The sequence below is a fragment of the Camelus ferus genome, chromosome 1, assembly GCF_009834535.1.
Source record: "Camelus ferus isolate YT-003-E chromosome 1, BCGSAC_Cfer_1.0, whole genome shotgun sequence".
NCBI lineage: Eukaryota > Metazoa > Chordata > Mammalia > Artiodactyla > Camelidae > Camelus > Camelus ferus.
The window spans coordinates 11,209,471-11,221,390 of record NC_045696.1 but is presented as its reverse complement, the minus strand read 5'-3'; the positions used below and the strand labels follow the sequence as shown (position 1 = coordinate 11,221,390).

The window sequence follows — 11,920 nt, the reverse complement described above, 5'->3', positions numbered from 1 at the left end:
AGGGCCAGACTTGGGGGCAGTGGTGGGAAGGGAAGACGAGGGGAGGGAGATTGATGGGCCCCAGGGATGTGGAAGCGGGAGAGGGGAATACATGGCCTTTCCAACTTGAATCGAAACCAAGGATTCTGGCTTCAGAATATTCTACGAACATCACTGTGGGGGTTTGTGGGGGAGGGAAAAGGGCAGGTAACAGGTCCTTGCTTTCTAGTCAATGAGCCCTATCTGTGGTAAGGGGACATGTGCAGGTCAGCATTACTCTTGGTAAAAATCTTCCAAGTCATTAAAAAAACCAGAAGAAAGTCTAAACACCACTGGAGGTAAACAGAAAGGTAAGTGTTTAAGCTGAAACCAAGCCATTCTCAGTGCTGTATGTATCATCCGGGCAAATAAACGGCCGTCTCTCAGGTGACAGACAGGGATGCTGTGTGCTGACATGGGACAAGGGCCCAGCAGACTCCCAGGAGCCCAGGTGTGCAGGAGGGATGTGGGTACACGCAGAGCTTTAAATGAACAGGACCGAATTTTATCTGGGAAACCCATGACATTCCTCATTCAGCATGTGTCAGCTACAACATCAATTAACAAAGGAATCTTAAAAGTCAAATCTGACCTCTAAAATGCAAGTCTCTGTGGAATAAAAGTAGCTTATTAACATCAATTAAGCAAAACACAGAAACCTAACAAAAATAGACATTTATTAACAAGTTATAAAAAGTACAATCCCTTCTTTGAAACACAATTTAAAAAAATGCAGGTTATCTTCCCAAAGCAGAAGTCAAGTCAGTTTGATACTGTAAGGATTTACTTTGACATCTTTTTATTTAATAAAAAATCAACACAACACTGGCAGGGATTATTTATTCAAAAAGCCACACAAGTTGTTGTCATGATTTCCTACAGAAAGGAAACTTCAACATCTCTCTTCATGCTCTTGAGCTTGATTTATTTTTGGACATTTCAGCTAACATCCACGAATCCCTTAAGTGCTCAGAAGTGCTACCTCAATTTGAGGTATTTCTTTGAGGAACAATGAAACCCTAAGAAGGGTCTTCCCTGCTCGTGGCCCGAAGGCCCCAAGCCCCCTGTGACTCTGATCACCTTGCACACACAGTCCCCTGAGCTTGTTATTTGTCAATTAAGTAAAGTCAACTTCCTGTCAGGACACCGAGTCAATATACAACACGGTCATCTCGCAGGCCTTCCACGGGAACCTTCAGCTCAACCCGAGTCCCAGAAGCCGGAGCTGGAGGCACCGGCCGGCTGGGCATCCACAGCGGGGCACTGGGCTGAGATGTCCTTGCAGAGCCTGACGACGGCCTCCTCGTCACCAGCCTGCGCATCCTCTGCGGCGTCGAGGACCATCTGGATGTGGGTCAAGAGGGTGTCTGGCCGCTGGGCCCCGAGCCAGACATCCTTAATGTACAGAGACACCAGGAATGTGGCAGTGGCTGAGGAAGGGACAACAGGACCATTAGGACGCAATCTACCAGCCCACAAGTCACCCGCCCACGTGCACGGGGCCCCAGGCTCAGCCAAGCCCTTAAATGCAACGTGCGGTGAACGCGCAGATAAAACAAATTAATTCTGCCTTTGCTTAACTCTGGGCTTAATCTCGCCCTCCTGCGGCCTTTGCTGTTTCTTCATCTGTGTAGTCAAACCCCTTTACTAAGCACCTGCTAGACGCCAAGCATGTAAACTGTGGGACCTGCGTGCCCGCACACACACAAGGCACACGTCTGGTCACGATGAGAAACGTAATTCTTCACGTGGTGATAAGGGGCCCAAATACTTAACCAACAATACCTGACAGGCTCTAAGGAACAGGTGCTCCTCACCCCCAAGCCCACTCTCCCATCTCTTCAGCCCCCAGCCCAGGACCCCGCGTTACCCTGTGTGGCTCCATCCTCCGCACTCAGAGAGGAGAGGTGGAGGGCCTCGACCGCCGGCGGGACGGCGCTCCCCGCGGGACCCCGGGCCGCCAGCAGCCGCAGCATGACCGTGTTGAGCAGGCAGGCCATGGCCTGCTCGGGCCCCGCCAGCCCCTCGGCGTCGCAGGGCCGGCCATACAGGCGAAATAAGCTGCTCCTCACGGCATCGTCCTGAAGAAGGTCGGCCACAACCAGCGGCTGTGGCACAACGTGACTCTTCAGCCAGCCCAGGAGGCCGGCAGCCCCTGCCCCGCTGAGTGGGCTCTCGGCCACCGAGTGCAGCGCCCAGCTGGCCACCAGGGAGGTGACAGTGTGTACGGCGCCTGGGGCCTCGCTCTCGGGGGTGGCCTGGTCCGTGGGCTCCTGAGCGGGCTCCGGCCCGGGGAACACCGGCCCCCAGTGGGTCAATATGGACCTCAGGAGGCCCTTGCACGTCTCCAGGGTGGACACCTGCAGCTCAGGGTCGGCCATCTCCTCTGCCTCCCCAGGCCTCCTCTTCCGGCCCCGAGGGCCTTTGGCTCTCGCTGGCATGACAGGCTTGTTCTTATCTTTGAGCATTTCTGTTACACACAGAGAAAAGAAAGGCAGTGAGACCAGTGTCCCCCGTCCCCACACAGATCCAGATGGTGAGGCGTGCCCCATGCTTAGAGCTGTGCCGAGCACCTGTGAGCAGCAGAGCTGGAACTCAAAGCCAGGTCCCCATCTCCTCCCCGACCAGGGCTATGAGGACAGACAGGCCCTGTCTCCAAGCCTCATCAGCTTTGGAAACACTGCTCAGAGGACAGATGCTGGCGGCTCTGGGTGGAAGCCAGCCCTTTCTGGGGAGCACAAGACAGATCATGGGTCTGACACTCACTTAGCAGCTCCCTGACTTGGTGTTTCTCCGCAGCTGCTCTCAGGTCCTCCTGGAGCCGGACGTCCCTCCCAATGAGGCTCCACTTGTGCAGGAGAACGAGGACATCCCTGGTGGACAGCACGGCCTCGTTCACGGTGAAGCGGTTCAGGTCCTTGAAGGCCTGCAGGACGGTGGCCCGGTACCTCAGCACGGAGTCGAGTGTCTCAAAGAAGCTAGTCAGCTGGGTAGAGGCCAAGGTGGGCCTGTTGGGAGCCAAGGTCACCTGCTGAGCAAGAGCCAGCTCCTCACCCCGCAGCCCATAACCAAGGCGGCTGGACAACAGACCAGCCACAGACCTAGAGGGCAAACAGTTCGTCCTCAACAGACAAGAGCGTGGACCCCAGCACACAGAGCAGGAAAAAGCGAGCCGCTCCAGGGAAGGCAAGAAGGGAACCAGAGTCTGGCCTCCACCCCGGAGGCACAGAAAGCTCTCAGGAAACCACGGCTAACTGGGAGGGCCCGGAGGAGCCTGGCGGTCAGGGCACTGCCGCCTCGCAGAACAACTCCAGGACTGCCTTTCCGTCTCAGGAGCTCCCAGTGAAAAGGCTCAGAAAAGCCCCAGGACAGCACCTCCATGGCCAAACCTGACGGTGGGCCCCGGAGGACACACAGTCCTCTGAGCTCTAAGGAACTGAAAGTTCAAAACCATCTGCTCCACACAATTTTTAAATTACAATCATTATTATTCTGAATAACAATCAGTTCTCAGAGACCATGGTGTCCTGGACAACCCAAAATAAGAAACAAGGGTGGTCCAGCACTGCTTCAACAATTGAATTCAGAACAGAAAACCAAACGCCTGCTCTTTGTCAAGAAAGTTTTCATTCTGAGATAACAATCCATTTGCTGTCATTCTGGTTCCCATCAGCATACCCGTTCCCAAAGCAGAAACACCAGTGCACAGTGTATTTGCTCTAACACAGCAGGGTCTGAGAGGAACTGAGCGCCCCTGAGGAAACCAAGAGTGTAATTCTAAGGGATCAGATGAAAATACTGAAATTTTCAAGTAAATTCATGGATAAGGGAGCCCATGCTGGCTAATGAAGGTAGAGGCAAGTCTGGGAAAAGCTTAACTTCCCTGGGTTAAGATCATGGAAAATACGTTCTTTCTACAAAATATCGTTTTGAGCGCCTGAATCCTGATCTCCAGATAGATGGTTTGTCTGCTAATAATGATCTCACGACACATTTTAGGTGTTTTGAGTGTGTAAGTTCTCATGGTCTTCAAAGGCACCTCGTAAAGTCGAAGTGGAGAGAGGAAGAGCTGAAACAGGTTTTCTGATGTCACCACAATGATGGCAATCCCAGCCCAGAGCCCACCTGTGGAGTCGTGACCAAGGGGATGCCTGGGGGTGACCTCCCTGGGGTCCCACCCGCCGGGGAGGGGCTCACCTCAGGTGCTTCAAGAGCACGAGGAGAACGTAGAGGAACTCATTGACCAAGTGCAGGGCAAGCAGCTTCGGGGGCTCCTGGGAACCAAGGCTGCGAGGAGGCTGTTCCCCCACCTCCGCTCCTCTGTCCCCCAGGTTGGTCACCCACAGCGTGTGCAGCAGGGAGATGACGTTGGACAGCAGCGGAGTCTCCAGAAACCTGAAACCAAGTGTGGCAAAGTCCACCCTCTGTCATAGCCTCTCCTCCCACTGACATCTGCCAGGGGAGCGGGGGTGGGAACCACAAAGAGACCACAACAGGGCAGCCACCTGAGCGGTTCAACCCGCCACCGCAGCCCCCACACAGGCACAGCGTCTGAGTAAGAGCAGGTGCCTGCCACAGAAACACAGCTCCATCCCAGGGCAAGGCCCCAACCCTCCTTTCTAACCAGACGACCACTGAAGTCCTGACAGAGATATTCTGGAGCCACCACAGCACCGTAAGAGCCATCCTGCCCACGAGGACAGCTCAGCTCTAAATCGTAAAGGTCACAGCCGGGAACAGGCGATCAGCCAACGGTGCCTTTCATAAATCTCAGACAGTCTAGAAGTTGATGTCCATATATCCATTCTAGATGTAAGGTGTTACTTTCTTTTGGAGAATATTTTAAAAATTCATTTAAAAAATGCACAGAAGAGCCTGGATATCCCTGGGCTTATCGCGGACAGCTGTTTGAGCCAAGGGTTGTCTGCTGAGACAAGGTCTTCATCTTTTCACACAGCCTCAAACTCAGGAGATTATCAGGAATCATAGAGACCAGGCTACGGACTGAACCATGTGCCCCACCCCTCCCTAGACTCGGGTGTCAAAGCCCTTAACCCCTAATGTGACTGTATTTGGAGGGGGGCCTTTGGGAGGCCATTAGGTTTAGATGTGGTCACGAGGCTGGAGCCCATGATGTGACTGGTGTCCTGTAAGGAGAGGGAGAGACCAGAGCTCCCCGTTCCCTCTAACCCGCCCTGTGAGGGAACAGCAGGCAATCAGCAGTCTGTCAGCAGTCTGGCAGCCATGGAGAGAGCACTCCCCAAACCCGGCCATGCTGGCCCCTGATCTCAGACTTTCGGCCTCCAGAACAGTGAGAAACTGAACCCTAGTGGTTAGTCCCCCCAGATAACAGGACAAATGCCCACCAGGTTCTGGACACACTCGGGCACTGGCCCCTCCCCAAGCACCTTGACACTGGGCGGGAGTGGAGGGCTGTTACCCACATCGCCAAACGAGTGCTCCTGACACTGAGGGCTCCTGGTTTCTACCTCAGGCAGGGCAGCTGTCCTGACACCTCAGATGGAGGACACCACTCCAGGGGAGGCCTCTGGGCTGCGCAGCTAGGACAGATTGGTCGGCGGGCAGAGCCTCCACCAAACGCAGGCAGTAGCTGGCGCCTGTCACTCCACGGCAGACAAGATGCTCAGAAGACAGATTTAAAGTGAAGAAATGCCATATTGGCATCACCAGGAGGTTGGTGACAGGTAGGTAGAGGACGCTGTGTCGGAGAACATGGATGCTACTGGATATTTCCAGTTGACACCAGAGCCAGAGGGAGATGCCACTGTCTCCGTCCCCGCCTTCTGCCTGACACACACCTCTCACACACAAGGTCTCTCACACACAAGGTGCTCACTTGCTCTCGAAGATGTGTAAGATCCATGTCAAGAGGCTGTAGTCCCGCAGGATCTCGTAGGCAGATTTGGCGTCCCGGGCAGCATTTTGCAGTATTTCCAAAATCCAATTCTGAAAACCCAAAACAAAAAAGTCACTCTTCAGTGGGGAAACTTGACTCATTTGATCAAAAGAATACTTTAAACCACAGCATGGTATGTTACAATGATAGGTGGTGGCTGCATGTGACATCTGCTAAGTCTGTAAGAGTGGTGGCCATGCGGGAGCACCCCTCTCCCCACCAGCGACAGCTAGAGGACACAGACCGCCACAGCAGTCACTGGCCCGGGCGGACGCTACGTCTGCTGATCCATCACCAGCAAAGACTCAGTGTGGAAACCACACGGCCTGCATCCGCAGCAGCCTGAGTGGGGAGAGAATGCGGACCCATTTCTAGCCCAGCCATGAGCTGCTGAAGGCTCATTTCATCACCTCAATTCTACCACCTGGGAAGGAGGACAGAAAGACGGGACTGTCCCCAGAACTGCTAACTGGGTGCTCTAGAATGCTCACAAACCATAAAAAATAAGAATCTACCCTATTTAAATTCAGTTTATTCAAATGTGTCTCTGAGTCCTGAGTCACTGCTGTTTACCCACATTGTACATAATATCAGAAACAAAAGCTGACCGCACTAGGAATTAATCAAAATGCCACAGGCTCCCCAGTCACTCCCCCAGCGGCCCCTGCGTGTACACGCTCCGCACGCGCTCCCGCCGCAGGGGGCGGGGCTTACTGCCGATGCCCCCCACCCCCCGTCAGCTGCTGCGAGGCGGGCAGCCTCGACCCCTGGCCCTAGTTTCCCAGTTTGGATGTCTTATGGCTTCTGTGCACCACGTGACGTCCTGGCGGCTTGAGTGTCTCCAAGCACCTCACTTGTTTTTGGGGGCCACGTGTCTCCAGAACTCTCAAAGCCTCGTGATTACTCAACAGCTCCTCCCTCTTCGCAGGCCCCGCCCTCGGGCGAGGGCACAGGAAGTTCATGTCAAACTAGTGGGTCAGGCTGGAGTTAGAATCCATCGGACCTGACCTGCAAACAGACCCGGAGGAAGGGCGGAGCCTCAGGCCCCCTGACGCCGCCTACCTGGGCCTGGCCGCTGCACAGTGGGCTGTGGAAGAAGGCCAGCAGGACGTGCAGGACGCCCCGCCGCGCGCAGAGCTCGTAGCAGTGCTTGTCCCGCAGCCCCTGGCGCAGAATCCCGAACACCCACTCCTGTTCCGCTTTTTGCTGTAACCCAAGCAAACAAGACACTAGTTGAGTAAGTGAAGGCCCTTGTCTCTGGAAACCCTTCAAACACCACGATTTTCGGGTGGTGGCACAGACGGCGGCACCGCAGCCCCAACCCCCTGTTTCTGGACGTGCTATTAAAAGTCCTCCACCTCTTCTCTGATTTGGCTTCTTCAGGTCAGGAATAAAGGACCAGGTCAAGTTCAAACACTGAACTGTGCTAATTCAGGGGGGTGTCCTCTAAAAGCACATTTAATATTCGATCCAGTGATTCGCCAAAAGAATAGAACGAAGATACCATGACACACAGGGCCCTGCGACGTCTGAGAAGCCACCTAAGAGTCACCGCGTGGGCTGGACAGTGCCTCTGCACGCAGGCTTGCGATCGCCCCCACCCGCCTGGCCTCCTGTCCCACCCATGCTGCACAGCCCACAGCCTGGACGGGGGCGCCGGGAAAGTGACTGGGGAGACTTTGCGGGAGCAGTACCTCAAAGTCGGAGCTGTAGAAGAACTGGTAGAAGCCCGGGACTTTGCTCATGTTCAGGTACTCGTGGGACAGCAGGAACTTGTTGACCTTCAGGTACATGTGCTCCTCTGTGGACACAGGCAGACAGTCACTCACAGAGGTGCCAGCAGGACACCCCGCGGTCGGCTGGAGCAGGCAAGTGAGGGGCTGGACATCAAACATCAAAAATCCCTGTCCTTGGGGGCTTTCTAATCCTTGTCCAGGGTATTAGTTCTCAAGAATTAAAATGCAGTAGGACACCTTAGTTCTGCACGCATACAGGCTTCCCTCGTGGTTCAGAAACCACTCCTGGATGTCAGGTCCTTCGGAGACATCGCTCCCCTCGCCCAGTCATCAGCCTCCTGCCTAAGCTCCAATCAGCCAGGCTTGGCCTCACATAAGACAGCACAGCTAACACCCAACCCATTGGCCTCTCACTGAGGGAACCACCACAGAGAAGACAGGGCTCAGACATGCCCTGGAACACTTGGCTCTAGAGTGCAACGGGGCCGACACCTCCTCCCCCTCGTTCCACCCTCGGATCACTGCCTCCCATCTGTGCAGACCGCCTGCAGCCTCAGAGCCCACCCACGACCACTGCTGCCCTGCGCCCTGACCCCGACATGAGGTCTCAGGTGGGACACGGCTCGCCCAGGTGGCACGGACTGGACAGGAGGCCGAGACCATTCACTGTGACCTCTGCTGGGATTTTCTTTAGAGTCTACAAATGCTTAACTACCTTCTTTCCTCCCATAATTTCTAAAGTAAAGGAAAAAAACCACATAATAAAAATGATATAGGAACAGATAAAAATCAGACCTGAATTCTAATGGCAACTTGACTTCAGACTAATTGTGGGGCTTTGGACAAGCTATTTGACCTTGGGGGCCTCGGATGGGAGGCTGTCTCCTCATCTGAAAATGACCACGTTAGGCTCAAAGAATGTGGTCTCTAAGAGTACCAACACTCTATGACTTTTCACCATTAACTAAAACAAAACAAAAAAAAGTTTTATGACAGATTTCAATCAGTGGTACCTGGTTTCAAAATCTGCAGGGCTGCTTTGGCAATGAAGAGAGCCAGGATAAAGGTGAGTCTCATGTTCTGAGTTCGGATCCCATTCCGGACAACATCCAAGAGATACAGTACCTTAAAACCAAGAAAAAAGGGGAAAAAAGAGAATTTTCAGAACAGCTGTGACCAGCCTGGTCTTAAGCAGCCTAAACCACAGCTTTGTAGGCATCCTCCTCACACCTGGGGGACCACCAAAGGTGACTCCTGTTCCCTACAGCTCAGGGCATGGCTTCTGAGGCCTCATATGTCCTGCATGACAGCTGTTATAACCTCTGATTTCAGACCAGGGAAACAGTCGACAGAAATGAGAACTGCTCTGCCCACCCACAATGCAAGAAGAGCGTTTATAAGGGGAGACCTCTCTCCACCTCTAGCATCATCCCCCAGGAGGGGACAGACTTTTGTTCTTTATCTCAGGTCTCCTGGCAACACGCCTCTGTGTTCCTGAGGGGTCCTTCCACCTGCTCACCTGGGACTGCTCCCGGAACCGCGCCCCCTCCAGCTGCGAGTAGTAGGCCGCCAGGACGGAGTAGGCCGCTGCTCGCATCTGGGGGTCATAGCTGCTGAGGGCCATGACGGTGAGGCCCAGAGCATTGGAATCCACAAATTTTCGACAATCCACCACAAATTCTACGAGAAATAAAATAAAGCATTAAATACACACACACACGATTCCGCAATGCTTGTGCAACACGGAGAATTCGATTTCCTTTTGCATTTTACCACTGTTGGCTACGTGTGTGTGCCAGATACAAGAAATGCAAGTCTCTCTCCTGCTCCCCTTCACTTCTTCTGACACCGGATAAAAGACTATCTCCCCTTCCATGCCAATCATCACCATGCCTCCAGCTTTTAAGATGCTTGTAAATCCCAACCAGGATTCTTTCATTACGTCTCACAAATACTCAATGAGCCAGAGAACAGAGGTGAGGTCCCACTGGGTGCCAGCAGGAAAGCCAGCTCACGGTATCTACCTCATCCAGCCTGCTGCCTCTGAGCTCCTAACTACAAATGCCGCCAAGGAAAATACATAAGGCAGTGATGCTGGGAAACTGAGCCAGTGCAAACCAGCCTGAGCTGGCCCATCAATTTGACGAAGGATTAACTTATATCCACTCTGCAACCCTAGTTCTTTCTTCAAACAAACGACAAAAATCATACAGAAGAGCAGCTCACTGAGCTTGAGCAAAAGCTGCAGCCAGAGAGCCTGCTGACTAATATCCATTCATCACCTGTGAGGCCTTGAGAAACTCATATCGCTCCAGGAGAGGATGTGACCAAGAGAGAAGGTCAGATCCATGAGGGGACCCACCTGACCACACCTGAAATTCAGGACACTTGAAATCCTCTTTAGTAAAAACGCAGGCCTTTTTACAATATAAATACTGTCAAGAAAAACCTCAGAACAGACCTAGGTCACTTAGTTTAAAAATGACTATGCAGTATTTGGCCATGATAATCACCTAGAATGAGGGACTGGTGACCCAGTTAAATTAGGAACCAAACATAAACCAACTGAAATGACTATCCCGAATAAGTCATATACCACTGATGATATTTTTTAAAAGTCAAACTCTTTTTTCCTCTTCTCTCTCCAAAGTTAGACTTTTAAAAGAATAATGCTTGCAGTTAAAAACAAAAACAAACTAAGAGTAAATCAAGAAGAAAAGTGATAATAATCAGCTACTTCTTAGTCCAAAAAGCTACATAATCGCATAATGGTCTCCAAATAGGTGGTTGTCCCAAAGTGTAGAAGTCACTAGAAACCATGAAGCGGAGACCTGTGGCCATGCCTGCAGCTCTGCTTGGGGGTGATGAGGTCTGAGAGGCTGAGGCACGCCAGGGGACCGGGACCTACCCACTGGGCGAGCTGTGTTTGCCCTCCCTCAGAAGCAGCAGGGTCCTCGGAGCTCTGCCAGCATCCCACCCAGGGCAGACTGGTGGGGGCGGGCCGCTTACATACAGCTCCCCTCCTCTGTCTTTCAATTTTTACACCATATCAAAGAATAACCAGGATTTCTACTTCCAGCCAGGAGAGAGTGATAGGAACCAGATTCAGCTGTCTACCTCAAGCAACGAAAAAATGACTGAAGGAATGAACCCAGGACTTTCAAGACACTGGACACGAAGCAACAAAGGACAGCGGTCCCTGCGAGATGGGAAACAAGGCGACCTTCTGAGCGTCCCAGCTGGAGAGTTGCACTGGGAGGCAAACGAGGCAGAGACTGGGGAACTCTGAGTGGATGAGGTGGGAACCTGGGAGGTCGAGGGGGCAGAAGTGACAAGGCAGAGTCCTGGAGAAGAGCGTGCCACTGAGAGAGTGTCAGTCTTCAGCTGAGTGAGTGCCAGTCAGCAAGGGCGCAAGAGGAAGCCACCCAAGGCTGGGAAAGAAGCACCCAAAGGGATGGGCGGAGACAACCCTGGGCTCACACATGCCCAGAAATAGCTCCTGTTCCCACCAGCCAGGGCGGAATCCTCACGGGCTAGGGCAGAGTGCTCAGAGGATTTCACCTCAGTTGTGGGGCAAAGTTCGTCCCAGATTCAATGTTGCTTTGGTCCCACCTAACCAAGCTTAGACGTTTAACACTGGAAAGGATGAAACCATGTCCAAGTAACCTGAGTGTGCCCTAGAACAAAGCTCACGAAAATAATAATAATAATAATAAAAAATAAATAAATTTAAAAAAAAAAAGCTTACAAGCACTCACAGGGATATAAAAATAACCAGCACCAAAGTAAAATTCACGATGTCTTGCTTCCAATAAAAATTACCAGGCATTCAAAAAAGCAGGAATATGGCCCATTATAAAGAAAAAAATTGACCATTTGAAAATGACCCAGATATAATACAGGTAACAGAATTAGTACAGAAAGACATTTAAACAGTTATTATCACTGAATTCTACATTTTCAGAGGAAAGACTGGGCATGTTAAGCAGAGACATGGAAGATATGAAAACTCAAATCAAGCTTCTAGAGATGAAAGTTAAGATGTCTAAGACGAAAAAGGCACTGAATGGAATTATCAGCAGATTAGACATTGCAGAAAAAAAGATCAATGAACCTAAAGACAGCCACAGAAACTATCCAAACTGAAACACAGAGAGAAAAAAGGATTTTACAGATATAAAAAACCTGAAAGAATTTATCACCAGCAGCTTTGAACTACAAGAATTCTTAAACGATGTATTTTGGGGAG

At 52.0% G+C, this 11,920-nt stretch overlaps 1 protein-coding gene across 1 annotated transcript in view; it reads right to left on the bottom strand.

Annotated features, from left to right (window-relative positions):
• Positions 1–678: 678 nt before the first annotated feature.
• Positions 679–11,920, bottom strand: part of URB1 (URB1 ribosome biogenesis homolog) — a 62,347-nt gene continuing 51,105 nt past the window's right edge. Inside the window, 9 exon segments of the mRNA XM_032476395.1 lie at positions 679–1,448; positions 1,889–2,488; positions 2,785–3,026; positions 4,216–4,413; positions 5,876–5,985; positions 6,998–7,141; positions 7,630–7,736; positions 8,685–8,796; positions 9,191–9,351. Coding sequence (XP_032332286.1) covers positions 1,219–1,448; positions 1,889–2,488; positions 2,785–3,026; positions 4,216–4,413; positions 5,876–5,985; positions 6,998–7,141; positions 7,630–7,736; positions 8,685–8,796; positions 9,191–9,351 — 1,904 coding nt within the window. The 3' untranslated portion in view covers positions 679–1,218.